General features: G+C 52.0%; 1 protein-coding gene across 5 annotated transcripts; it reads right to left on the reverse strand.

Annotated features, from left to right (window-relative positions):
- Window positions 1–370: 370 nt before the first annotated feature.
- On the reverse strand, window positions 371–27,146 carry TIPARP (TCDD inducible poly(ADP-ribose) polymerase). 5 transcript variants are annotated; one of them, XM_071438235.1, is made up of 7 exons: window positions 26,792–27,146; window positions 25,905–26,045; window positions 14,119–15,116; window positions 5,369–5,537; window positions 4,287–4,468; window positions 1,214–1,489; window positions 371–1,057 (listed from the first exon to the last, which is right to left on the reverse strand). In XM_071438235.1, the coding sequence occupies exons 3-7, from the start codon at window positions 15,051–15,053 to the stop codon at window positions 610–612; spliced, it is 2,010 nt and encodes a 669-aa protein (XP_071294336.1). In that variant the 5' UTR covers window positions 15,054–15,116; window positions 25,905–26,045; window positions 26,792–27,146; the 3' UTR covers window positions 371–609. The 5 variants fall into 5 exon arrangements, with proteins under 5 accessions (XP_071294336.1, XP_071294335.1, XP_071294338.1 ...); XM_071438234.1 differs by having other exon boundaries at window positions 25,905–26,048; XM_071438237.1 differs by lacking the exons at window positions 25,905–26,045; window positions 26,792–27,146 and adding an exon at window positions 17,565–17,750.
- Between the last annotated feature and the right edge of the window lie 14 nt (window positions 27,147–27,160).

Below are 27,160 nucleotides of genomic sequence, written 5' to 3' on the forward strand. Positions count from 1 at the left end.
ACCAGCCCCTTCACGGCAGGGACACCAACAAGTGACAGACTGTGTGTCCCTGCTCCTGCTGGGAAGCCATCCCAGGTTTTAAACCCTCCTCCCAGACCATGGTATTCTCTTCCTGATTTTCCTTGCATTTAGAAAATGATCTATTTGTGTTGTCCTGTTCAATAATGCAAAGCATGAGGAGGGGGTAGTTTTGTGATGTCTCCCCCAGTCTCTTGGATATATGATAATAAGAAGTAGCGGTTGGGGAATGTCTTATTTAATATGCTTGGGATGAAATGTGGTTCTGAGTCCCTGGAAACAGCCACACTGAAATACTGAGATCAGGGCGTGACAGGCACAGAACGCCACTGAAATGACAACCACAGGCACATTCTGAAACATGAATATTTACTAACATAAATAAACAGTGTTTTATAACAAAAGGCACAGATTTTCAACTATAAACAATGGAAAAATATGTACAATTTCCACATAGGGAATCAACCGGCAAGTGCACAGTTGGTCACCTCAGTGACCTTCCTTCCAAGTCATTCCACCAGTTAGGAAGTGTCCAGATTTTACCTCTCCCACAGAAACCGAGAGGTTTGTGGCAGGGAGCAGCACAGGCCGTCAGATGGACACGGTGCTGCTGACCTCCTCATACTGGATGATGAAGTAGGGGTAGCTCTGGTCGTCGTTGAAGATGACAAAGATCTGGGGCTCGAAGTAATTGTCCACGCAGGAGTCGTACAGGTCGCTGGTGATGCTGCCCGGCTCCACGGGCGGCGGCCTCCTCATGGTGTGGTTGCCCACCGTGTACCTGCCCGTGAGCACCTTGGCCAGGAACATGAAGTGCACGCCCTTGGGGGAGCGCTTGGAGAAGTTGTGGGAGTAGCTGGCCTTCCTGGCAAAGTAGCTGCCCTGGCCGAACATGGTGGCGTGCTTGCCGCACACGCGCGGGTCGAAGTTGTGCTTGCAGATCCCGTCCACCACGTCCTGGGACGTGCCGTGGAACAGGTGCCGCTCGTTCATGATCCTGTCCAGCCCTGACATCTTCTTGGACATGTACTCCTTTTTCCTGGAACGCAAAATGGGAACGAAGGTGAGCGTGCGCTGCAGGTCTCACCACGGTATCACCCTCTGAGGGAGCTCAGCTGTGAGAGGAGATGCAAATCCCTCTTATACAAGTCCTCCTCTAGGAATATCCATTATTAAAGAACTGCAATTCTCTTACCTTTTATACTTCTCCCAAAGGAACTGGTTCTGCACTCGCAGGATTTTCAAAATCCTGTATTTGGTCTCTGGCACAGTCTTGTGGAACAGGTTGTAAATGGTTCTGTAGCTTTTGTCTTCCTTCAGAACAGGCACTTGGATGAAGTCCTGAGCTGGATCCATTCCAATCCAGGTCTCGGGGTAGAAGCTGGGACAGGTGACAGCAGCTGGGGACAGGTCGTGAGCGGCGGCGGGGTCGGAGCACGGCGAGGGCACGGCAGAGCTGCCACCCAGGGTCCTGGGGAGGACAAAGGTTGTGCTCAGACACCCTCAGCAGCCTCCAGTCACCCCCAGTTCATCCCCAGCGGGGCTGAAAAGCCTCTGATAACCATGGGAGTGTCCAAGGCCACGTTGGCCAGGGTTTGGAGCAGCCTGGGACAATGGGAAGTGCCTGCCTGTGGCAGGGGGTGGCACTGGATGAGATTTAAGGCCCCTTCCCAAACAGGCAGATTCTCACTGCCATTTACACAGCCAGAGGTGGATTTGCATTTGCAGCTGGATATTTTCCTGCCCCTCCTCTGGGAATGCTGCCTGGAGAACAGGCAGGGCTGAGGGAGGGAGCTGTGGCCAAGATGCCCCATGGATGCCAGGAAAAAGCCCTTGGGAAAACCAGCAAAGGAGACCAGCAGGACCCTGCTCCTACCCCTGCAGCTCTGTGCAATCCTCACACTCTGGCAGCTGCTGAACTGAGGGAAGTGCCCTTGGTGGTTTGTGTTCCCTGATCCCACCTGAGAGAGCAGCCCTTACTCAGCTGAGTAACTCCTCGCTGCCTGGATTCTCCCCCCTGTGCCAAGGGGACCATTGGGACCGTGTGGCACCTGCAGGGCCCTGGCTCACACCAGCACAGCTCCTGCAGCTGCAGGAACACGTGGGGCCAGCTCCAAAGTCCACCAAGGAGGATTTTCCCAAAGCGTTTCTCTGGGAAAAGCTGCCAACCCTTCAGTGCCCTGGGGCAGGCAGCAGGAGAGAGCCTGGCTGCTGCCAGCCCAGGGTGGAGCTGCTCTCCAAACCCCACAGATGGCCAGAAACCAAATCAAGCCCAAGGAAAAGCGTTGGGAGGGGAAGTTTAGTGGAAAAAGGTCTATTTTTAAACCAACACATGGAAAGCTGTGACAGCCCTCCCACTTTTCAGGGCAGAAACACTCTCTGAGTGTTCTCTGGCTGTTCCCTCCTGCTCCAGGCCAAGGCCAGGATTCCCTTCATTTGCATGGATTTGACTCAACTCCAAGTTCTCTCACTGGTTATTAACAGCTGAGCAGAAACCCAGAAACTTGTTCTACAAATTGCTAATAAAATAGCAATCCAATACCAAAGTGGGCATTTGTTTTTAATTTGGTGTTCCTCTTTGATGGGCAAATGAGGAAAAAAATATTCCTGTAGGGCCTCACTCACACTGGACTGGAAGAGCAAGCAGAGATTGCCAGTAAATTGTGGATTAATGAGGAAGAATCAAATCCAATAAAAATCCTGCAATCCCTTGTTGTACTTTGTTCAGTTCTTCTGACTGGTGTAAAATATTTATGTTATTTATTCTACAGGGGAAGCCATTAAAAAGTCAACATTTTTCATTCCTACTCAAGGATTCTTTTCCAATTCTAGAACAGATTTAAGCAGGTGGGAGGTGAGGGAAAGAACAAATCTCAGGTAGCATCATGTGGGAAGCGGAGGCAACACTGTCTCCTGAAGGATAGATCCAAGGATAGATCCCATAAATATTTAAAATACTCTTGTTCTTGCCAATAATCCATGATTTTAAGTGAGCTTTACAAGGTCTTTGGATAAATAAAATCAGAATGAAGTTTGGTACAGAAAAGAATCTCAGATTTTAGCCTCCAGGTTTGGTAGCTGACACAGACAGGTCTGGTCAATCCCTCACGAGTGTGGAGCCCTCAAGGTCCAAGAAAATTAGCTGGGAATTAGTTGGGAATTGCATAATTTTAGCAGTGGTAAAACAGGAACCCTGAAATCCTCATTTTTCATTAGGATGAGAAGCAGGACTGCTCAAACCAGCACGTCCACTGGTGTTTTACTGGCATCCTCCAGTTTCTCTCTGATAACCTCGGGTTTCCTTCCTGTAAAACCTTAAATCTAAAAAACCCTCAATCTAAAAACACCTCTCAGCCCACGTGTGCTGAGGCTGTGACCAAACCCCAGAGGGGTGAGGGCTCTGTGAGCACACCCAGTGCTCCCACTGCAGCAGCACGGGATGGTTTGGGCTGGCAGGGCCTCCAACCCCATCCAGAGCCACCCCCTGCCATGGCAGGGACACCTCCCACAGCCCAGGATGCTGGAAAATGGACAGGAATTGGCAAAGCCAATGTTCCAACATCCACAAGGCACATTACACATTTAAACAAGGAGTTCCTCAGATAAATGTTCCTTTGGAAAGTGGCAGAAGGGGAAAAAGCTGCCAGCATGACCCAGATTTTGGGTTCTCGTTCCCATTTCCCACTCAACAGAGCCTGCTCCATGTCACAGCCTGGAACTAAACTCCCCCATCCAGCCCCATGTGGAGCAGTGGGAATGGCTCAGTTTGGGGGATACTGCAGGAAGGGCAGTGGGAATGGCTCAGTTTTGGGGATACCTATTGCAGGAAGGGCAGTGGGAATAGGCCATTTTTGGGGATACTGCAGGAAGGGCAGTGGGAATGGCTCAGTTTTGGGGATACCTATTGCAGGAAGGGCAGTGGGAATGGCTCAGTTTTGGGGATACTGCAGGAGGGGCAGTGGGAATGGCTCAGTTTTGGGGATACTGCAGGAAGGGCAGTGGGAATGGCTCAGTTTTGGGGATACTGCAGGAAGGGCAGTGGGAATGGCCCAGTTTTGGGGATACTGCAGGAAAGGCAGTGGGAATGGCTCAGTTTGGGGATACTGCAGGAGGGGCAGTGGGAATGGCTCAGTTTTGGGGATACTGCAGGAAGGGCAGTGGGAATGGCTCAGTTTTGGGGATACTGCAGGAAGGGCAGTGGGAATGACTCAGTTTTGGGGATACTGCAGGAAGGGCAGTGGGAATGGCCCAGTTTTGGGGATACCTACTGCAGGAAGGGCATGAGCAGCAGGCAGGAGCGCAGCAGGGGCCTCCTCTTGATCTCCCTGCGGAAGCAGGAGTTCTGCTGGAAGCCATCCTTGATGTTGAGGATGTACTGGTTGTGCCAGGTGATGAAGCGCACCTCGCGCAGCCCGCGGCAGCTCGCCTCCTCAATCAGCCTCACCACAGGCTGCAGGGGCAAATGGGGGGAAAACAGAGGGGAAAAACGGGGGGAAAATGGGGAAAAAACAGGGAAAACGGGGAGGAAATGGGGGAAAAACAGGGGGGAAAAACGGGGGAAAAAACAGGGAAAAAACAGGGAAAATGGGGGGAAAACCGGAGGGAAAACCAGGAAAAAACCAGGGGAAAACAGGGGAGAAAAGGAGGGAAAAACAGGAAGAAATGGAGAGGGAAAAACAGGAGAAAGGGGGGAAAGGAGGGGAAAATGGGGAAGGAAAATGTACACATGAGAAATCACACGCTCCAAAATTCATATTCCTGTTCTACACTGCACAAACCCAGCTCTCCTCGCAGCTCAAACACCCTCACTGTGTTGTTTGTGGTGTTTCTGCTCAACTCTCTGCAGCTCTTACACTCAGGAGTTATTTCTGGGACTGCCAGCACTGATGAGGTTTCACTCCAAACATCAGCCCAAGGGCTGCACCCCACAGGTCGGGCAGTGCATGTCCTGCCTCAGCAGAGCTCTGGGGACAGGGAAATCAATTAAAAGCTGCCAAGGTCAATGGAGGTGCTGTTCTGAAGGCTGCAGAAGCTGTCCCACTGCCATAAAACCAAATCAGGCTCCAGAAGAGCTTCCTTGGTACTGCCACAAGCTGGTTTGCCCCCCAGAGGGACAGCCTGGCCAGCCCTGGTGTCTCTGATGCTTCCAGGGTAACTCAAGTCACAGGATCACAGACCCACAGCCCAGGCCAGCAGAGCTGTCCCTTCACTGCTTTCTCAGCTCAACACTGACTCCTCGTCCTCCCAGGATCCCCAAATCTGCTCCCTGAGCAGCTGCAGAGGAACCAGGCTGAGCATGGATGTATCAGAGTGTGCTGCAGCCCAGCAGCAGGGCTGGGGAGGGCCATACCTCGGAGTACTCTCTCCAGCCAAAGTGGTCCCTGCAGAAGTACTTCCACACCGTGTAGCAGTTGGAGCTGGAGCTGGGGCAGGAGGCTGTGGACAGGCGCCGCATTTGGTCGAACTCTGCGCTTTCATAAAACTTCATAAGGTTCAGATCCACCCAGCACTCCTGGCCCCTGGGGAAAATGGGAGAAAGAGACAATTCTCACCTTTTGTATGCCATTAAACACGTGGTTTTCAGCACAGAGGGACAAAACCTCAAACCCAGCAGATGTCTGAGGTGTAGAATCCCAGAATGGTTTGGGTTGGAGGGAGCCTAAATCTCATCCAGTGCCCTGGGACACCTCCCACTGTCCCAGGCTGCTCCCAGCCCCTGTGTCCAAGCTGGCCTTGGGCACTGCCAGGGATCCAGGGGCAGCCCCAGCTGTGCCAGGGCCTGCCCACCTTCCCAGGGAACAATTCCTAATTCCCAATATCCCATCCAGCCCAGCCCTCAAGCAGTTTAAAGCCTTCCCCTTGTCTTGGCACTAAGTGCCCTTGTTAAAGGTCCCACAGAGACTCGAGAGGTGGAGAGGTGAGAACAGATTTCTGAAGAATTTCTCCTTACCAACTCACCAAATAAAGGTCTCTATTTATAAAATAAAGCAGTTCAGTGGAACTGTTTGCACAGCGAGAATGAGCACGTTGAACTTTCAGAAGAACAGGGCACACAACCCAAATTTGGTGCTGCAGAACAGCACAATTCAAAATAAAACCCCACAAGCTCTCAACAGCAGAATGTGACCCCAATAATAAGTTTCATTTTCTCTGTTCCCTAAATGTAAGAAATAACAGAAGGTGTAAACTTTGCAGGACGCTGGACTGAGCAGGTTCCTTGACTGGCAAGTTTTAGTACTGATAGATGTTTTCAGACTGGTGCAGCCACAACAAGGATATTTGGGCTCTTCCTCTCATCCTTCTGCAGAACTGCAGCCCAGTCTGTGAATCCCCCGGGCTCTTTCCCCCCCAGCAGGACAAACACTCTCCAGACATCACGTACACAGAGATGAGCACAGAAATCAGTTTGTGAGTGCTCTGGGAGGAGGATGTGTGGTTTGCAGCTCCTCTCCGAGTTCGGGGACGTGGCGCCAGTTACCGCAAACAGGTTCAGAAAAACAGAAACGCTGCGAGCAGCAGGGCCCAGCAGGAAATGAGAGCTGCTCCCAGCAGAACAGCTGTGAGACACAGCACGGCTCACAGCCCAGCTCCCTGCCTGCTGAAACTGCTGAGCTTCTCTCTCTGACTCAACCAGTTCCTCCCTGCACCAGCAACAGCCCGGCGGGCCCCGGAGCCAGGGGCTGCAAAGGGCCCCCGAGGAGGCATGAGAAACGTTTGTGCTCAGGGCTGGGGGAGCCACGCTGAGCTCAGCCACTGCACAGGCTCTGACACTGCTGCTGACACCACGGCAGCAGATCTTATCTCCTTGGTGCACTTGATGGAAGCTGCAGGGGAAGGGCCCTCCCACAGATGGGCCCAGCTTTGGGTGGGGGGGCTGAGTGTTCAAACTCCTGTATGAAACCAAACATCACTTAAAGGATATTGGTATCAAAAGATCATGGAAATCACAGATTTGGTTAAATTGGAAAAGCTCCCGCAGACCCATGAGTCCAACCATTCCCCCAGCAGTGCCAAGGCCACCACTGACCATGTCCCCAAGTGCCACCTCCCCAGGGCTGTCAAAGCCCTCTAGGGATGGGGCTCCACCAGGCAGCCTGTGCCAGGGCTGGGCACCCAACCAAGGGTTTAGTTTGGAAGCACAGGTACTGAAATAGCAACAGCAGAGCTCAGACAGCAGAGCCAATGTGCTGCCATGGAAAGGCACAGCAGGAGGAAAGGCCAGGAACGCTCCCAAGGGATGGATGTTCAGCAGCAGCTCTTCCCAACACAGCAGTGGGAGCACAGCAGGAACCAGGACTGGGCTGTGCCAGGCACACAGGAACGTCTGCAGCAGGCCAAGAGCACAAACAACCCCTCTGAGCCTGATCTTATCAGGGCCTCTCAGTTCAAACCCCAGAGAGGGGCACCAGGGCCAGGGCAGCACGTGAGTTTCAGATTTTACTGCATCTGCCCTCTCATCAAGTCATGCTGCTCTCTGTGGTGACCCTGGGCCACGTGGGAGGTGACACCTCACACTGGGGAAAGATGCTGCAGACACATTTCCCTCTCAGCTCAAAGGCTCTGTCCTCAGGGGACAAAAGAACCCAAAAGCAGTGACTTTTCTGCTTTTCCTGTGTTTATTTTTTCAAGGCTGGAAACACTGTTTTCCCCTGCCTTTACAGTTGGTGACTGGGGTGCTTGCAAAAGCAATCTTCTGGAATTTTCACAGCCAGGGGGGCAGCTTGTGAACCTGAAACAACTGCTGACACACTGGCCTGCATATGTAGGTGTACATGTACAGCTTGGATGAATGCCTGGCAGGGAAAAAAAAAAAAAAAAAATATATATAATGTTCCCCCCACTCTGGATCAGGAAGTCCTTGAGGCAGGGCTGCTGGAGGAGAAGAGGCTGTACCAGAAGTTGTTTGTTCTTCCCAGGAACCCACTCCTGGCCACTCCTGAACATGAGGTCCTAGGACAGGGGGGCTGGGGTGCAGGCATGGGTAAGCTCTCAAACTCCACAGCAATGAGGATGTTGAACACGTCCCCCTCTCCCAAGGATTGCACAGGCACCCTATTTCCTAATTCCAACCCCAGCTGTTTGCAGGGCAGCACAAACAGAGGGTCCTGTGCTTGCTGGGCTCCAGGGGCTCTGAGCTGCTCGGGATGTGGATGTGTTTGGGATGTGGATGTGTTTGGGATGTGGATGAGTTTGGGATGTGGATGTGCTCGGGATGTGGATGAGTTTGGGATGTGGATGTGCTTGGGATGTGGATGTGCTTGGGATGTGGGTCTGTTTGGGATGTGGATGTGCTTGGGATGTGGATGAGTTTGGGATGTGGATGTGCTTGGGATGTGGATCTGTTTGGGATGTGGATCTGTTTGGGATGTGGATGTGCTTGGGATGTGGATGTGCTTGGGATGTGGGTCTGTTTGGGATGTGGGTCTGTTTGGGAGGGGTTGCTTTGTTTGTTTCATTGCTAAATCGATGGAAGATGCTCCTGGCAGGGGTGGGACTCGATGACCTTTCAGGGTCCTTTCCAACCTAAACTGTTGGTGTTTTAGAGGAGCACAAGCACAGCTCTGAGTGCTGCAGGGCTGGTACAGGCACGGAGCCTAAAGCTCACCCAGTGCCACAGGCAGGGACACCTCCCACTGTCCAGGGCTGCTCCAAGCTGGCTCTGGGCACTGCCAGGGACCCAGGGCCTGCCCACCCTGCCAGGGAGGAATTCCTGTCCAACATCCCACCTACCTCTGCCTTCTGGCAGTGGAAATTCATCCCCTCTGTCCTGTCATTCCAGGCTTTTCCTAAAAATGAATGCTCCCCATCACACCTTCCAAAACCAACTTCCCCAAAGAAACCACTCCTGTGCACATGACTACAGGAATCAGATTCCCAATTATTACTCATCCTTCTGATTCAACAACTCGGAGCACCCAGCAGGAAGGAGCCTCCCGATCACTGCTCCTGCTGAGCACAGCACTGTCACAGCCCTTTTGTGTCCCTGGGTGCTGGCAGGGCACTCCTGTCACAGCACCCAGCCTGCTGCCCTAGCTGGGAGCAGCTCCTGAGAGCAAGCCCTGATCTCCGTGTCAGGAGGGGCTGCTTTATGGCCAGGACAGGCTGACCTCAGCCAGGTGACAGCTGTTCCCCAAAGTGCAATCTGTTTGTTGACAGGAAACAAGAGCGGGGATGGCAGCGATTGCCGGCTCCTCGGGCTCAGGGCCTCCCTGCCTTTGTACAGCTCCGAGCCAATTAGTTCCATTTCATATGGAAATGGTGCTGCCAAGTGCAGCAAAAAGGAACCCACACAGCACAAGGCAAACACTTCCAAAAGCACTTCAGGAGTTTCATTCGAGGCTCTGTGCCTCGCATTCCTGCTGGAAAGGAATGAAAAGCAGCTCCCAGCCACTCAGAGGGTATAGCCAAGAACCTCCCCCAAACTCAGACACAGGGACTCTCAGCTGCTTTCCCATCTCCCTGTTATCACTAACACACGCCTTATCTCACACGCTGTGGCACTGTGTGGATCACACGGAAAACTCCTGAAATTTAACTGTTTGATGGGCCAAGGACCTGCAGAACTCCCCACACAGCTGCTGCCCCAGAGGCTGCGGCTCTGCCCCATCCCTGGCAGTGTCCCAGGCCAGGCTGGACAGGGCTGGGAGCAGCCTGGGATGGTGGAAGGTGTCCCTGCCAGGACAGGGGTGGCACTGGCTGGGCTTTAAGGTCTTTTCCAAGCCAAAGCACACTGTGATTCCATGATTCCATCCTGAAATGCCTCCACCGTGCTCTGTATGATTTTAACACGTCAGGCACATTCTGTCAGCACCAGAGGAGCAGCCATCCCACACACAGAGGAATGAAGGAAAACCAGTTTCCTGTACATTTTGTTGTGTCCATGCCTCTCCTTCCCAGTCCCTTCACATGCCCCTGATAACTGCAGTGGAACACTCTGTATTTACAGAGTCATGGAATCACTGAGGTTGGAAAAGCCCTCCAAGAACACTGAGTCCAGCCCAGCCCAGAGCACCGAGTGCCACATTCATCATTCCTGGGACACCTCCAGGGATGGGCACTCCAAACCTCCCTGGACAGACCCTTCCTGTGCCTGGCCACCCTATCCAGGAGAAATTCCTGCTGATACCCGAGCTGAACCTTCCCAGGACAGCTCGAGTTTCCTCCCTGTGCTGTCATTTCCTGACTTCACCCAAGGGCCAGGGGTGAGCACAGGGAGAACAGCTCCCAGCAGGACACGTCCCACTGGGAGCCACCTGCTTTTCCTCACTGCAGCCACTCCACTCTGGCCCCTCTCCCAGCTACAAGGAGCCATCCCATAAACTTCCAGAAATTCAAAGGAATCCCATAAACTTACAGAAATTCAAAGGAAAATGGGAAAAGGAAAGAAATCAAAGCAACAGCAAGAAGCTGCTGTGTCAGGCGAGTGGGGAGCCCTTTTTGCCAAGAGGAAAAGTGGAATTTTCAGCCAAAGCAGGGGGAACTGATGGGTCAGGAACTGCAGAGTTTGTTTTAAACAAATCCTGTTGTAATCTCTAATGCTGCTGCTTGTTTTGAAAAGCAATGTGTGCATGATGGGACAGGTGTGTGAGTGTGGGGAAACCTGCTCAGCTCCTCAGCCAAGTATTTCACCTTAGCAAAGAGCATCTTAAAATATCCCAACGTGGGCATCTCCTGCTGGAAAGCAGCACTTGGCACTGCTCTCTCTTTGCTGAAAGCTGGAACTTCTCCCAGGGCCTCTCCTCACATCCATGAAGAAAACTGAGTGCTCCTAAATACTTTAACCTGCTTAAGCTGATGTTCCCCCATTTGTTTAGATAGCTTGGTATGTGGCTCGACATACTTGGCAGACTCAAGAATACAAAAAAAAACACATAAGTAATTTATGATTGTAGTTTGAGGCCAAACTGCAAGAAGCAGCTGAAGGAGTTGCATTACAAAGTAACTAAACAAGGTTTACCACTCCTCTGAGATCACATTCCCTTAGGTGAGAGGCAACAACTTAATGTGTATTTTACATTACTCATCTCAATAACTTATCTCCATCATTACTCATCCCAATAATTAAGAGGAAGGAAGGTTTATATAAATAGCTCCTTGAAGAACACCCTGATTTAGAGCTCATTCCCTAATTGAGCTGATGGCCAACACTTTGTGGAAGGGCCCAGCGCCCTGGGGGCAGCCAGGATCATTGCAGCCACCACACCCCAGAGCTGTGGGACACGGAGCAGCACAAACAGCAGCCTGGCTGGGCAGGCAGAGTGCTGAGCAGGCGTTTCCTCTGGCTGCCAGGGAGCAGACAGGCCTGCAAAGCTCGTCTGACCACGGCAGATTAATGGCTTTAACAAATAACGCTGTAACCATGGGACGCGGCGCTGGCGGGGCACGGGCACAGCTCCGGGCTGCCACTGCCAGGGGACACAGCTGGGGACACTGGGCACAGGACACAGGGACACTGGGCACAGGGACACAGCTGGGGACACTGGGCACAGGGACACAGGGCACAGGGACACAGGGACACTGCCACCAGCCTGAGTACCATGGGGCACGGGCACAGCTCCGGGCTGCCACTGCCAGGGGACACAGCTGGGGACACTGGGCACAGGGACACAGCACAGGGACACAGCTGGGGACACTGGGCACAGGGACACAGGGACACTGGGCACAGGGACACAGCACAGGGACACTGGGCACAGGGACACTGCCACCAGCCTGAGTGACCACCAGGGACCTGGGGCTCCCCACACCTTGCCAGGTGTTCCTCACAAGGTGATGTTGCACAAGAAGCAGCTGCCGATGATGCACACTAAAACACTGACCTCCCACCTCAAAACCTGGCTTAAAACCTTGGCAAGCCAAAGATCCAAGGAGGATTAGACTCAAAGCTTGAAATCAGAAGCTCTGGTCCTAAATAGAGCTTCCCTCCAAAGGTCTCACTGACACATATCCAGCCATGTGGCTCTTCCAAGGTTGGAAGGGATATTAAACATCAGCTGATCCCACCCCTGCCATGGCAGGGACACCTTCCACTGTCCCAGGCTGCTCCAGCCTGGCCTGGGACACTTCCAGGGATCCAGGGACAGTCACAGACCCTGCCCACCCTGCAGTGAGGAATTTCTCCCCAACAGCCAGTGTGAATCCGCAGTTTGGCAGGACCCACTCAGCCCAGCAAGGCCAGGTCTGTATGCCAGGCTCTGAGGGCTGGGTCCCACGGGGCTGTGCCCAGCCCAGGCTGCTCCTGTCCCTTCCCTCACGCTCAGGGAACGTCCTGTCCCTGGCACACACCTGTCCCCAGCTGGATCAGACAGGCAGAAACCCATGTGCCAGCAGCCCCAGCAGGCTGGGACCTGCACAGCCAGGGCAGGGAGATGTCACTGCACAGCAGCCTCCCAGCCCGGGGCTGACTAAGCCATGACCAAGCACTGTGTCCTTTCCCATCAATCATTCCCAAGTCCATCCTTTAGGACACAGAGTTCATGTGCATTGATGGACTTGGTGACACAACTTCTAAAAGAAAACCATTTGCTCATTGACACTGAATTCAAAGTTAAATCATTTAAGGGGCTTGTTTCTGGCTGTGCTGTTTTGTTTTCAGAAATCATTTCTAACACTTGAGAAATAAAAGTTCCTCTGTTGTAAAATACAGTACATTTTATCTGCTATGCACTTAGAAGATTTTTATTTTAGATTTTATTTTTATTAAAGACTGGCATATTTCTTCAAGACAATTCTATAAAATGTAGTTGTTCCCTACTACATACCCCACTTCATTTTCATTTCAGTGTGGGGCATCCATATTCTGATATTGCCATCACTAAAAAGGCCCTGGCACAGGATGCCTGGAGAAGCTGTGGCTGCCCCTGCATCCCTGGCAGTGCCCAAGGCTGGGCTGGACACTGGGAGCACCTGGGACAGTGGAAGGTGCCCATGGAAGGGTCGGCATTGTGTGATCTTTAAGGTCCCTCCCAACCCAAACCAGTCTATGACAAAGGCTGAATTCAGTGTCTAATCCAACATCAAATTAAGTGAAAGTAAAGACTCACGCTGACTTTAAGCACTAGATTTGGTCTGGTGCCAAATGAGAAATCTCAGCTGAATAAATGAAAATAAAATATTGAGAAAGTAGGGATATGCTTCAGGAACTGAAAGGAAGAGGCAGTGAGCAGAACCCCCACGGGCTCAGGTGGCAAAGGCAGTGTGCAGTTTTCACTCCAGAAATGTCACTTTGAACTGGAGTTGTGCCAGCCTGGCAAACTTCTCCTCTCTTATCTGCCCTGCCACAACGTGCACCACACACTTCCTCCCAAAACAAACAAAAAAACAAACCAGACCAGTCTGCACCCTGCACTAACTGGACCCTGCAAACATCACTGTTCCCCACTGCTCCTCGAACTGGAGCCTGCAGGGGAGGAGCTGAAGAATGAGCTCTCGGGGTGCAGGAGCCCACACAGGTCACACAACCACATCAACCTAACAGCTGCTGGCTAATTTTAGAAAATGAGTCAATAAACAAGCTGTACAGGGAAAACAATAACTTCAATAACTGCTTTAACAGTGGAGATGATCAGCATTTCTGACCGTGTGGCTCAGGCTGCTCACAGGGAACGAGCTGGAACATCCCCATTTATTGACAGTGATGTGCCCCTTCCCAAGGGCCCTGCAGAGCTCCCCTCTGCTTTAGCTGCTGGGGAGGGAAGGATGCAGGCTGTGCTCACAGTGACACACAGCAACTGCTCTGTCATCCCTGTCCCCAGCGCTGCCAAGGCTTTCATGCTGCCACTTTGTCCAACACAGAGGAAACACTAATTAGGAACGCCAAGAACAAGCACAGCATTCCACAACAGTCTCTGAATTCCTACTGAGCTGAAGTTTTCTTATTTCACACACTCCAAGTCCTCCAGCTTCAAAGAACACATTCCAGATGCTAAATTACAGTTTTACAAGTGTACAAAATTTTTTGCCCAGTTAAACTTGTTGGATATAAATCAAGAAACATCATGCCAGTGTTTATAACACGCTTGGATACAAGTATCAGGAAAAAAAAGGCCCATCCTGTTATATTTCTGCACCCTTCCCAGCAAGGGAGTAGATTCAGTTACCTACCGATACTTGACTTTGATCTTGTCGTTGTCAGGGTTGCAGTAAAGCCTCTCCAGGTGCTCCTGGGAATCGTTGGTCACACTTTGCCACCTCTGGGTTGCTGTCCTCCTCACCTGCCAGTGATAGGGTAGCACCGTGTGATGCTTGGGACAATCACTGCCATAAACACAAGTGCCCTGGAGAAAATCCACACAGATTTCAATCCCGTCCTCCTGGTGGGTGTGATACTGCAGCTGGTTCAAGAGCTCAAACACCAGGTCAAGGGAAGCTTCTTCACTTTTGTCCTGGAATATCCCAGCACTGAATTTATTGCTCGGGGTCAAGTTGTATTGCACTGGACAGCTGTTCTCCTGGAGTAAGCCAGATGTGTAGCTTTCCAGAACCTTGTCAGGAAACAAAGGACAAGCTGCACCATCAGCAGCACTTGGGTGCAAAGGATGATCCTGGAATGATTCATTACCATTATCAGCAGCAGTTCCAGGAGTTTCTGGGGAGAAACCTTGCTCTCCTGACTGCACGTCCTGCTCAGGATGCCCAGGGGAAGGACGAGCTCCTGGCAGCTGACCCTGCACATCTGGAGCTGCTGGCATCAGCACAGTCACATTATTTTCTGTCTGAGGGCAAGAGGTACCGAGGTCCAGAGTCTTTTTCACAGCAGGTTCACATAAATCACCATGGCCCCCACGCTGGCCTCGGGGCACAAAGACCCTGTCCAAGGCCCCAGCTCCCAGCAGGCTGGTGAAGATGGGCCGCAGAGCCCGCAGAGTTTGTGTGTCCAGTCTCTTCTGCACTTGCTGCTTCTTCTTGAAGCAAGGCTTCACCGGGGGGATCTTATCAGCCAGCCTCACCTGGGGAGAAAAGTCCTCTGAAGGAGAGCACTTCATGGCTGGGCAGGGAACCTGGGGCACCACGCACGCCGGCTGCGGCTCGGTGTCCATCGGACACAGACTTTGCTCTCTCCAAATCACTTTCAAACGTCCCAGAGTCTCCCAGGAACCAACCTAGGGCAGAAAGGAAAACAAGACAGTTAATCTCTCTAATTGCTCATGGTTGACACGAACAAGATCACCCCTGGAGAGGATTTTGAGCCAGCAACAGCAAACTCCTCCCCTCGCTGTGACTGCGGGTAGCCCTTAGGCACGTAAAGCATGAAAACAGCTAAAGTCAGACTAATTAATCCCAAACCCCCACTCCTCCTCTCCCGGCACATGCAGGCTCTGAGACACTCCGGCACGCACACGCAGTCCCCCGAGGGTGGGCAGGAAAGGGGGATGGTCCGACGCCTCCTCCCTGTCAGGATGTTCCACAAACGGGAGCGCTTGGCTTCGTTCTATCCCACAAAAGAGAACACGACAGCGCTGATTCCTGTGCCTCCCTCACACACAGACCTGAGCAGCATGAGACACGTCCCCCGCCCGCATTTCAGACATTCCTGCACCGTTTCCTCTCCCACCGGAGGAGCAAACCTACACGTTCCCGTTCCACTGGCATGTGTCCTCCCTCGTGTCACCTCCCACGGCCCGGCGGAACCGAACCGCTGCCTGCGGAGAGCCACGGCCAACTTCCCACGGACTGCGCCGTGCGGCCCTGCCGGGGCTCCCGGCATCGCAGAGTGCCCAGCCCGGCCCTGCCGGGGCTCCCGGGATCGCAGAGTCCCCAGCCCGGCCCTACCGGGGCTCCCGGGATCGCCCCCAGCCCGGCCCTGCCGGGGCTCCCGGGATCGCTGAGCTCCCAGCCCGGGATCGCTCCCAGCCCGGCCCTGTCCCGGTCCCTGTCCCCGCCCTGTGGCACCCGGCGTGACACACCGGCTCCTCTCGCCACGCTGGGCACCAGGAATTAAAACTGGGCAGGGAAGCAAACAGGAGGGTGATGGTTACTCAGGAACCGAGAAAGGCATCGCTTGCAAGCTGCAGAATTGTATTATTTTAAAGCACAAATAAGCAGTGTGTCTCGCACGTCACCAAAAGCAAGTGCTATGCCTTTTAATCAGGAATCCTGTAATATTTGATTATATCTAATTAAACCTTCTTCAATCTCGCATGCAGGCTCAATGCTCAGAGTGGAGCACATTAAGGATTACTTCCTGGATAAATGCATTCCGAGCAAAGTTACTCCTCGCTTCAAAACAAAATCCAAAACACCAGAGAAAATTTGGAAATAATCTCTTACTACTGATGATTTCCCCTGGAAAATTTCTCATTGAGCCTTCTGTATTTTGGAACATTCATTTATAAGGCTTTTCCATTTCCCTGGGAAACAGCACGTCACAATTGCCAGGAAAAGAAAAAAAAAGTTGTGCCCCGTCAGTTTTCCCATTTTTAGATTAAATTTAAAGCAACTGGTACATCTGTTTGGCAGTTAACCCCAAGGTAATCGGCGTATCTGTTATTCTTCCACAGACACCAGGCAATTCCTCCAAACCACCAAAGGCACCTTCAGGTAACTCCAAAGGTTTAAAAATCCTCGACTCCGGAGAGAATGAGACGTTCCCGCAGTTGCAGCCCAGGTCTCCCTGCCCTGGCGAGGAGCGAGAGGATCCGCCAGGGCTCAAGGATCCCTGCAGCGCCAAGGTGCTGAGCAAGTGACTTCTGATCTCCTTCAGCCATACCTTCGCTGCCATTTCAACATTCATATTCCTCGCTCGACCAGCATTTAAGTTTGGCTGCTATTTTTACAGCAGCGCCTCAGTGAGCAGAGCCGGATCCCCCAACGGCTCTAAAAATAAAGCGGCAGGAAGGACGAGGCTCAGCCCTGCCGCAGCAGCAGCAGCAGCAGCAGCAGCGGGAGCGCTCCCGCAGCGATGCTCCCGCAGCCGCCGCTCTCTGGCCGGGGTCGCTCCCCGAGCGCTCGCCATGGCACGCGAGCCGCGCCTCCTGTGCGCTGAAAGCCGCTCCGCCGGTCGCACACGCTGCAACAACCAACAAAGGACGCGGAGCCCAGACACAGACCCTGAGCGCGGCCGAGCTGCCGGGCAGCCAGCCCGCAGCTGGGACCTACCGGCGCGGGCTCCCTCGGCGCTGCTCCCGCCTTCTGACCCAAATCCACGGTAACTCCAGAGCGAAATCACTTTTCAAGTGGGGGGGGCTGCAATAAACGCGGCGGGCGGTGCCGGACACCGTGCCCGCGGCCGGTGCGGGGTCAGCACCGCCGTGTCCGCACCGAGGGCCGCGTGTGGCCGCGCATCCCGCCCTGCCTCGCCCGGCTCCCCCGGCTCGCTCTGCCGCCCGTTTAAATAGCGCTGCCAAGGCAGCCGCGAGGGCAGCGCGGCCGGGGCGGAGCGCGGGCGGGCAGGGCCGGTTCCCCGCCCCGGGGCCGGTCCCCCCGCGGCGCCGGCCAGGCTGCAGCACGCCCCGCGCCGGTGTCAGCGGCCTGAACCGAAAGCGCCGCCCGAGGCCGTTCCCGAGAGCGATAGGACGGCGAGGCCCCTTCGCGTTTCGTTTATCACGCACCGAGCGTTTCGTTTCGGGCCGGCGGGGAGGGAGCGATGTCCCCGAGCACGGCGCTGCGTGCGTGGGGCTCGCACGCGAGCCGGGGACGGGCCGTGTCAGCCCGGGCGCTCCAGTCACGCAGCACCGAGGAACACTCCGTCCTCACAGAAGGCGAGCACGGCTCCCTGAGCCTCCCCGCGCCGCCGAGCTCTCCTCTCCAGCCGCGCTAATTAATGAGTAAGAGACAACCAGGGAGCCCGTCCCAGAACAAAGTCACCCTGACTCACTCGGTGCACCCACACGCAGCCCCTGGCACGGCGCTGCCCCGATCGGGGCTGTGCTCCTGCCGGTGACACACTCCGGAAAAGCGAGCGTGGAGTGGAACTGGTTTCCCGGAGAGGCTCTGCCTGTCCCAGCCCGGAAAGTGCTCAAGGCCAGCTTGGAGCAACCTGGGCTACGGGAGGTGTCTCTGCCCACGGCAGGGAGTGGAATGAGACCGGTTTTAAGGTCCCTTCCCAACCCAAGCCGCGCTGTAACAAGGCACTGGAGGCAGCTCGTGTTTGTTTACAGAGCGTTTTATAGGTGGGATTGGTTAAGAGCAGCCAGCCCCACTGTGTCCCAGCCGTGCCCGGGCTGTCGCCGTCTGGCTGTACGTGTGCGGGAGCACGGCCGGTTCAGCTGTCCGTGCCGGCCTGGCATGCTTCCCTGCTGAATCACCGCCTGCTCCCGAGAAACCCCAGCGGGGCACGGCCAGCCGCTCACACGGACACCAGCCACAGCCGGCGCATCCGCAGCGCTAATAACGGCCAGATAAGATAACTTGGGAAGGAGGCAATAACTTCAGAGTGCAACACTGGTGTTGATGACACCTATTGTATCATCTGCCCGGAGAGCCTCAGATTCCCCATCCCTGGAAATGTCCAAGGCCAGGTTGGACAGGGCTTGGAGCAACCTGACCTTTGGAAGGTGTCCCTGCCCAGGGCAGGGGCTGGATCAAGATGAGCTTTAAGGTCCTTCCATCCCAAACCGCTCTGGGCTCCCTCCCACAACTCGTGTTCTTGTTTTCTTTCTAAAGCCAGTCTTTCATTCCTTGTGCCCAGTGACTTTATGAAATTATGCACACAGAAAACAAAGGCAGCTGGAAGGAAACTTGTTTTAAGGTGGCACAAACTGTACAGCACAGTTGGAAAATATTGCACAGCTGCATTTAGAGTGCAGGTAGGATATGCCATTTCCCCAACAAATTACAGAAATGGAGCTCCATAGAATCCATACAGACTTTCTGGGGTAGGGAAGGACCTTATAGCCCATCCAGTCCCACCTTCCACTGTCCCAGGCTGCTCCAAGCCCGGTCCAACCTGGCCTTGGACTTCCAGGGATGGGGCAGCCACAGCTTCTCCGTGCCAGGGCCTCCCCACCCTCAGAAGGGAGAATTTGATCCAATCTAAACCTACTCTTTGTCACTTTGAAGCCGTTCCCCCTTGTCCTGTCCCTCCATGTCCTTGTAAATAGTCCCTCTCCAATGCAGCTGGAGAGAGAATGACTCAAGAGAGGCTGAGTAAAGGTGGCATCTATATCTGCAGGAGCTGAAAACAAATTATCATCTATAAATTAATTGAGCTCTTGAGTGTCTGAAGCATCAGACAGAGCCTCCCAGTCTGTCTGGACTGGAGCGTTCCTGAGCAGGGTGACTGGGATGTGTCACATCCTCGTTCAGGGAGAAGGAGCTGCTCACACACACTTGTATTTATGTGCCACCACCAGAACAGAAATTACCACTTTGGAATGGCTCCCTTCACGCATGAGCTATAAATAAGAGGCACATATGGCTGATCTGAACAGTGGGATGGGCACAGCTCCCGCTGCACTGGGGCTGGGAGGATGGAACCAGGCAAAGACAGAGGCTGGAATAGCCATCCTTCCCCAAACAAATATATAATTAAAGGAAACACAGCACACCAGACCCTTGGACACCCATTTCTGAGGCCACCCAACACAAATATAGAAAGAAACTCTGACCACCATGAAAGCATGATCTCATCTTTAAATACATGTTTAAATCTTAAGCAAGAGAAAGAAAGATTTAATTATTTCTTTCAGATGGTAAACGGCCCCAGCTGAATACAGCAATTTACAACTCTGACTTGCAAATACAGGATAATCAGTATGCACACTTGAATTCGCTGATGAAAAGAGGGGAAACATCTGACTTAAATGTTTGTGATAAAACAACAAAGCTCTCAGGCTTCAACACATTTTTTTCTAATGACAGAACTCCTTTTCCACCTCAACTCTTGCACAATGAACATTCTTCACTTCCTAGAACACATCCCAGCACAGGAAAGTTCATTGTCCTTTCTAGCGTTTCACACAAGGCAACAAACAGCACCGTGCTGACAACTAACAAAGGGATCACAGAATGGTTTGGGTGACAAAGACCTTAAGTCTCACCTCATTCCCACCCCGGCCATGGCAGGGACACCTCCCACTGCCCCAGGTGCTCCAGCCCCAGTGTCCAGCCTGGCCTTGGGCACTGCCAGGGATGCAGGGGCAGCCCCAGCTGCTCTGGGAATCCCATCCCAGCCAGGAATTCCCAATTCCCAATCTCCCACCCATCCCTGCCCCTGTGTCCTGTCCCTCCATCCTTGTCCCCAGTCCCTCTGCAGCTCTCCTGGAGCCCCCTCAGGCCCTGCCAGGGGCTCTGAGCTCTGCCTGGAGCTGCTCCTGTCCAGGTGAGCCCCCCCAGCTCTCCCAGCCTGGTTCCAGAGGGGCTCCAGCCCCCGGGGCATCTCCTTGGCCTCCGCTGGCCTCTCTCCAGCACCTCCACATCCTCCTGATGGTGTTCCCCAGATCTGGGGGCAGCTCTGCAGGTGGGGTCTCACCTGAGTGGGGCAGAATTTCCCCTCCCCTGCTGCCCTCGCTGGGGCTCAGCCCAGGGCATGGGGCAGGGAAGGTTCTGGGCCAGGTCAGGCCATGTGGAGCTCCCAAATTCAAATGCTCAGGGCAGCTCCCAATGCCTGGATTTGTGCTTTTTCATCCCAGTGCTTGATGGCAAATGGTAATGCCTGCAAACACCACCCCAAGCTCTACCAGGGGAGGAGAGCACCCAGGGAAAGGAAAGGTCAAGGATGCAGACATTAATTCCAAGTTAACAGGAGGGACATTAATCCAAAGTGAACAGGAGGGACAAGGGAACCTGTGATGTGCTGGCTGTGTCTCTGTGCTGGGAAATGATGCCAGCCAGGTTTCACTGATGGGAAGGAAGGGGCAGGAGGGCAGCAGAGTTCATTCACAGCTCCACTCACTCAGGAAGCCTTGGCTGGACTGACACCTACTGGGCTCACCCTGCTCTGGTCAGTCCTCAAGACAAGGAAGGCAGAAACGTCACAGTCAAAACATGTCAAGATGAAATTCTCTATTTATTAAATTCATTAATGAATTTCTATTCATTATAATGATTTCCTGCTCATTCATTTGGTTCTGTTCATTCATTCTATTAATCTCCAGACCTTATCTGTTTATACCTGATAATCTAGAGCAGGTCAATGGAAGAAGGCGGCGCTAATCTTTAAAATAAAAATTGTCTTGCTGGTTACATATTCACTGGGTGTTGGAGATTTTTTAGTAAACCTCATATTTTTCTTTTTTACACTGCTCAAAAGAAAAGTCCCAAAACTAGAGTGGTTCCACTTAATCAATGAAACCATTCGAATTCCGACCCAGCTTTTACATTTGCAGCTGGCAGTAACCAAAGTAATTTATTTGGTTTCAAGTTCTCCCTCTTTTAACATCTTGTACTAGTAATTAAAAGTTTTGAAAGCACAGCATGCTGTTTCTCCCACTGAATATCAAGTCTGGTAAAAACAGCATTTATCAGTCATGTATTGTACATGAGTATCACCACACCTCTGGTTATTTCACTGTCAAATAATCTTATCTCAGGAAGTGATTAGGACAGATGAATTTGGACAGGGAGCACGTGTTTCCGAGGTGGGCCCTTTTCCTGCAAATTTGTCAGGAGTTAATCATTTCTGCAGAGGTATTTTAGTGGCCCAGGCAGAGGAATGGACCCTGACCCTTGGCCATGAGCAGACACCACCTCTGTGCTTTCAGGATGTCAGCACAGCAGCGCCATCCAGAGAGCTGGGTCACTCCTGACTATCTCATGGAACAAGAAATCATTTGGCACAGAGCTTGTTTCTCTTTCTGTTCTATCACTCACACTCAGGTCAGCAGTTTCTCCAGAACTCAGCCTTCTAGATAGAGTTTCCTTCTGCAGCTGGACCAGTCTGAGGGCGAAATTAATGATGTTTCCAAACTAAAACAATAATATTTAAAAAAAATCCCTACACTTTACTTTTAAAATGCATATAGTGAGCACTTGCAGGGAATCAGGGACAGACTGAGACCAGGTGACACTGGACACCAGAAAGTACCAGACTGGAGGGACACTCTGGGACATTGAACTGATTTGCTGAAGCACCCACCCGATTTGGAAGTTGGTGTAAATACATTTGGAAGTTGGTGTAAATACCCAAATTAATACATGAAATGAGTCAAAACATGGCCACAGTGGGGACAGGCTCAGCTGGTTTAGATGGGATTTTGTTGAACTGCTGCACCCTCTCGTGGAAGTCTCTTAAATCCTTGTAAACCCTGGAAATTTATTCAAGGCCAAAGCAACACTTGCCAATCCTTAACAAACTGATTCATAAAACACCACTGAACTTTTGAGATTTTTTAAGGATAATGATGATTCTGGACACTTGCCACGTGGATCCTGCCACCACGTGGGCAGTAGGGTGTGGATGGCAGTGTTTTAGTCCTTCTCCTTTAGGCCAACTCCTTTTCAAACTAAACAAAATGGGAATGTTCCTTTACAATGCAGTGTTGGCCAACCAAAAGCAAAATATTTTCTAAAATCACCAGCTAGTTCTACCTAGCACACAGACAGGTCACTATCTACATTCAAATAAATAATGTAATTAACACTTAGCTCCATTTTACTAACAGGTAATTTACTACATACATGCAAATAAAGTTCATTCTTCAACCCCAAATTCCATCAATTTAACAAAAGGATGCCTGGAAGGTAACAGCACTGGCCTGTTTTACATGTGACAACCAGCTAAGAGCTGCTCCTGGAGAAGTTGAAGGTGTGAAAGAAGATCCCTGTAGATATCCCTGGAAAAGGTCAATCCCACAAGAGTAAAGGGAGAGGCCTTGTAACTTTGAATTCCTCCCAGGCTCTGCAGGAGTCAAACAGCAAGGAGGGAAACAGGACAGGAGTGTAAACACCTTAAACTGAGAATAACGTAACTGAATGGACAAAATCAACGCTAAATCCAACAACACTTTTTCTTGTAAGATGAAGGAACTAAAGGACCAAAATGTGAGGCTCAGGGAGCAGCTGGGTGGGCCCAGGCTGCAGAACACCTAAATAAAACCAGACCTAGGATGATGCAGAAACAGCCAAATGCCTGCTCTGCTCAGCAGCTGTTCTTGGAAACAGCCTGAAGCGCTGTGAGTAGGAGATGCTTTGCTCTGCAAATGAGAATCTGGATTTGGACATTTCTTTCCACAAGAATTCTGTGTGGGAGCACACCAGAAATGCTTTATTCCTGGGATTCATCCATCTGTGTGTTGCTGGATCCAGCATTCCCAAAGGGTACAGGATACTGCCTTACTGTGTTCATTCTGTTCATGACTTTTTGTCTTTTCCATTTCCTAAAGTTTTTAAAATTAGGAAAAAAAAAACTTGGAAGGTTTTTTTCTAACCAGGCTCAGGTTGAGCCACGATTGGTCAGCTGGATAACACAAATTTTCTGTGGATGCATAAATCCCCAACTGTTCCAGGAGATGAAGCAGCCAGTAACACCCCCTTCTATTCCCCCAGCCAAACATTCCTCACGTGGCACTTCAGCTTTAGCTCATGCTTCTTACTTTAGGTATTAGCACTGTAGGAGCACTCAGCACAGGGGTGCTCAGCTCTTCTGACCACACACCACAGGCCAAAACGTTCCTGTGGCTCAGGCCCAGGTGCTGGCCAGGCTGGAGGCTGCAGGAGTGGGGAAGGCTGGAGAAGACCCAGGTGGGAAGTGGCAGCAGCACCCCGAGCCCTGCATCCCACAGTGCTGAGGGATGGAGCACAGGCGTGGGCAGGTGCCAGGATGACACATCCTGCCTCAGCAATGCCATCTGCCTGCTCCCTCCCACTGCCAGGGATCCAGCCTGCTGAGCTGCACCAGGATCCTCACCTCACCCCTCCCAGCGTGGCATCACACACAGCCCCTGTGGGGCTGCTGCCCAAGGGACACGAGCTCACTGTCCCCCATGGACATGGCTGCTTGACTGCCTTTGTGCTGTGGTTATCTTCCAAACAGTGCCTCTGATGCTGCTTTGCAAAAGTGGCCAGTTCCTAACTGTTCCCAGAATAAATGCTGAGCAAGGCTGAATCTATTCCTAGACATGATTTCATTCATGTGGTCCACAGGCACAAGAACCTTAAAAATGCTAAAGAAGGAAACTGGAGCAGATGAGACCATTTCAAGACATCAAAAAATGGGTCACATATGCTACACGCTGAGCTTCCCTCACTGACAGCAAATGCCACAGAAATCCAGCAATTCCCAGATTTTAGATATGATTGGCACCTCTTTGGGGGGCTACATTCCAGTGGAAAGTGTCCCTGCCCATGGCAGGGCTTGGAAGGAGATGAGCTTTTAGGTCCCCTCCAACACGAATCATTCTGGGATTCTAAACCACATGGAGGGACTGATTTGTCTGGAAAATAACACAGATTATGGCTCCAATTTTAAACCTCAGACACCACAGAATGTTACAGGGAAAGCACAGCACACAGAAGAACTAGAAAGCCTCTCACTCACCCAGTTCTCACACACAGGGAGAAGCTGCTCAGCTCATGAGTGTCACGCTCATCCAAAGGAGGTTTTCCTTTGTATTTAAACAATTCCCCATCAGCTGATCCCAAACTCAGCACATTAATCCCTTCCTGCATCATAAATTGCAGTAATCTGACACAAAGGTGCTTTGAGTCTGTACACAGGTAAGTGGCAACAATAAAATAAACAAAGCAAATCCTGCCAGGAAATGTCACTGCCCTCATTTAAATTTTCCAGCTTAGTCCACCTATAAATTTGGAGAAAAAGCAAGAGGAGTGAAGACAAATCCATGTATTTTCAGAATATTTATCACTGCTGCTGTGCTTCAGAAGAAATTTGATAAGAAACCTAATTGCTAAGTTACAAAGACAACAGCATTCATTTTCCTATTACCAAGAGAACTTTTGCTTCTTGTTCAAGGAGCCATCACTCCTCTGACCTTGATGCCTCACACTTCCAACAGCTTCTGAATGAGGATGTAGCCAAGATACAAATGTAGGCATTTAAACAAAACCTGGGATTGTTTTATTTATTGTCAAATAAATAAAGTGGTGGCCCTGTGTATTTTTGGGAAAGCATCTGTGACACTCAGGGTATGAAGCTCTCACTGTACACAGAGTTCTGCCTGGGGCCACACTTTGCCAGTGGCAGGGGCTTTAAAAAAGCAAAGTGCTCATTTGTTTTTTCAAGAAAATCTTTCATCATTCCACTGCCTAAATCAATGTCCTGTTTCATCCTAATGGGGAGACAGATGGTCACTGGGCAGATTTCATTCCAAAATGACAGCATCCTTCCCATGTAAGCCAAACCAAGAACAAAAAGACTTAATTGCATCCCACCACAACACAAAACAAATTTAGCCAGATGAGAGGAAGGAAGAAATCTGGGCAAGGGCAGAGATAATGACTAATCTAAATCTTGAAACCATCTTAAAGTTAATTTTCCCCACAGTTTCCAACTACTTTATACAACTCTAAGCATGCTCTTTAATAAAAAAATCACATGATTGGCAGCATTGATTAATTACTGATGTTTTCTACTGGAATCACAGAGTGGTTTGGGTTGGGAGGGACCTTAAAGCCCAACCAGTTCCACCCCACAGCCATGGGCAGGGACATTGTGGGTTTAACCTGTTTTACAAATAAACCAACCCAGATCTCCACTCTTGCTGAAGAACCATCCTCAGCACACGTTTGGGGATGCCACCTGTGGGCAAACTGCCTTTCCCAGTTCCTGTGCATCCAGGAACTGCTGACAGCACTTCAGGAGAGGCTCATCCATCCCTGGCAGTGTCCAAGGCCAGGCTGGGCAGGGATGGTGGAAGCTGCCCCTGCCCATGGCAGGGCTGGCATGAGCTGAGCTCTAAAGCCCCTTCCAGCCCAGGCCATTCCATGATCCCGTGCTGAGGGGAGGGCTGCCTGCCTGCTGTGGCAGCAGGGGTGGCCACAATGGTACTCACAGGTGCTGTTGCTGCTCCTCAGAGCTCCTGAGCTTCATCTGACGGGCTGGTGCCTCCGCAAACGCAGCCTGGGCATCCCTGCAGCAGACAGATTGCCAAGCATGGGGGAAGGTCTGGCTAGCAGAGGTGTAACTCCCATAGCTGCTGCAGATAACATGACATCAACAGATCCTGTTAGCACACTGCATCAACACACTCTCCGTCTGAAAATCTGCTCTGCTTGGTCCTGGGAATTTATTATGAGCTCAGAGTCCTACTGCACTCGAGTGTTGTATAAAGCTCTATCACAATGCATTCTTTCTGATCCTATTTAACCTCATTTAAATTTAATCTCATTTCCATGTAACATTTCCTCATGGCATGCACAGAGAGTGTTTTCTTGGAAGCAGAGAACACTAGTAACTGGAGGGAAATAAATGGGGGAGATTACTTGAATTAAATTTTAGAGAAATACATGCTTTGCTGAATGAAGTTGACACCAAAACATTAAAGAGATGAAGAGAATTGGCAGTCCAGGGGACAAGGAGTGCTGCAGCCAGCCCAGGCCATCGGGACAACGCCTGTACCCCACTGGCAAGTGCTCCCCATGATGCTGGACACTGATGTTCATCCCCAACACCTCTGCGGGCAATCTGTCACCACAAACTGCAGAGGGAACGTTAAAAACAGTGAAAAATGGGGCACTCTGCACTGCCCCCCAAGCCGGGCTGGAGCTGTGCAGAGCAGCAATGGTTCTAAAAGCCTACAAGACAGAAACACGGCTGTGGGAGCTGCAGGGTGGGGTTTATCACAGCGGGGGAAAACACGAGAGAAAACAGGGCCCATTTCCAGTGCTTCCCAGCAGAGCTGAGACAGCCCGGAGGGATCCCGGCCCGCCGGGAACTCACCTGCCTCAGCCCCGCGGGCAGAGGGGCTACATCGGGACGGGATGGGAACGGGATAGGAACGGGATGGGATCGGCACTGGGATCGGGACGGGGTCGGCACTAGGATGGGGATGGGATCGGGATGGGGATCGGACCTAAAATCGGGGCCGAGCTGAGGGAGGGGATCGGGACAGGCTCGGGCCGAGCTGAGGGAGGGGATCGGGACAGGCTCGGGCCGAGCTGAGGGAGGGGATCGGGACAGGATCGGGCCGAGCTGAGGGAGGGGATCGGGACAGGATCGGGCCGGGCTGAGGGAGGGCAGCGGGCCGGGCTCAGGGCCGGGCTGAGGGAGGGGATCGGGACAGGATCGGGCCGGGCTCGGGGCCGGGCT

The sequence above is a fragment of the Agelaius tricolor genome, unplaced genomic scaffold (genome assembly GCF_023055355.1).
Source record: "Agelaius tricolor isolate 1412-34295 unplaced genomic scaffold, bAgeTri1.0.p SCAF_12, whole genome shotgun sequence".
NCBI lineage: Eukaryota > Metazoa > Chordata > Aves > Passeriformes > Icteridae > Agelaius > Agelaius tricolor.

What these genes read in the sequence shown, in the direction of transcription:
- TIPARP (XM_071438235.1), bottom strand. Translation starts at nt 15,053, where the DNA reads ATGGACACCGAGCCGCAGCCGGCGTGCGTGGTGCCCCAGGTTCCCTGC. An exon ending in CTGCTCATGCCCTTCCTGCA is followed by an intron (nt 1,490 to 4,286) that starts GTAGGTATCCCC and finishes TGTCCTCCCCAG; the next exon opens with GACCCTGGGTGGCAGCTCTG. An exon ending in CTTTGGGAGAAGTATAAAAG is followed by an intron (nt 1,058 to 1,213) that starts GTAAGAGAATTG and finishes TTTGCGTTCCAG; the next exon opens with GAAAAAGGAGTACATGTCCA.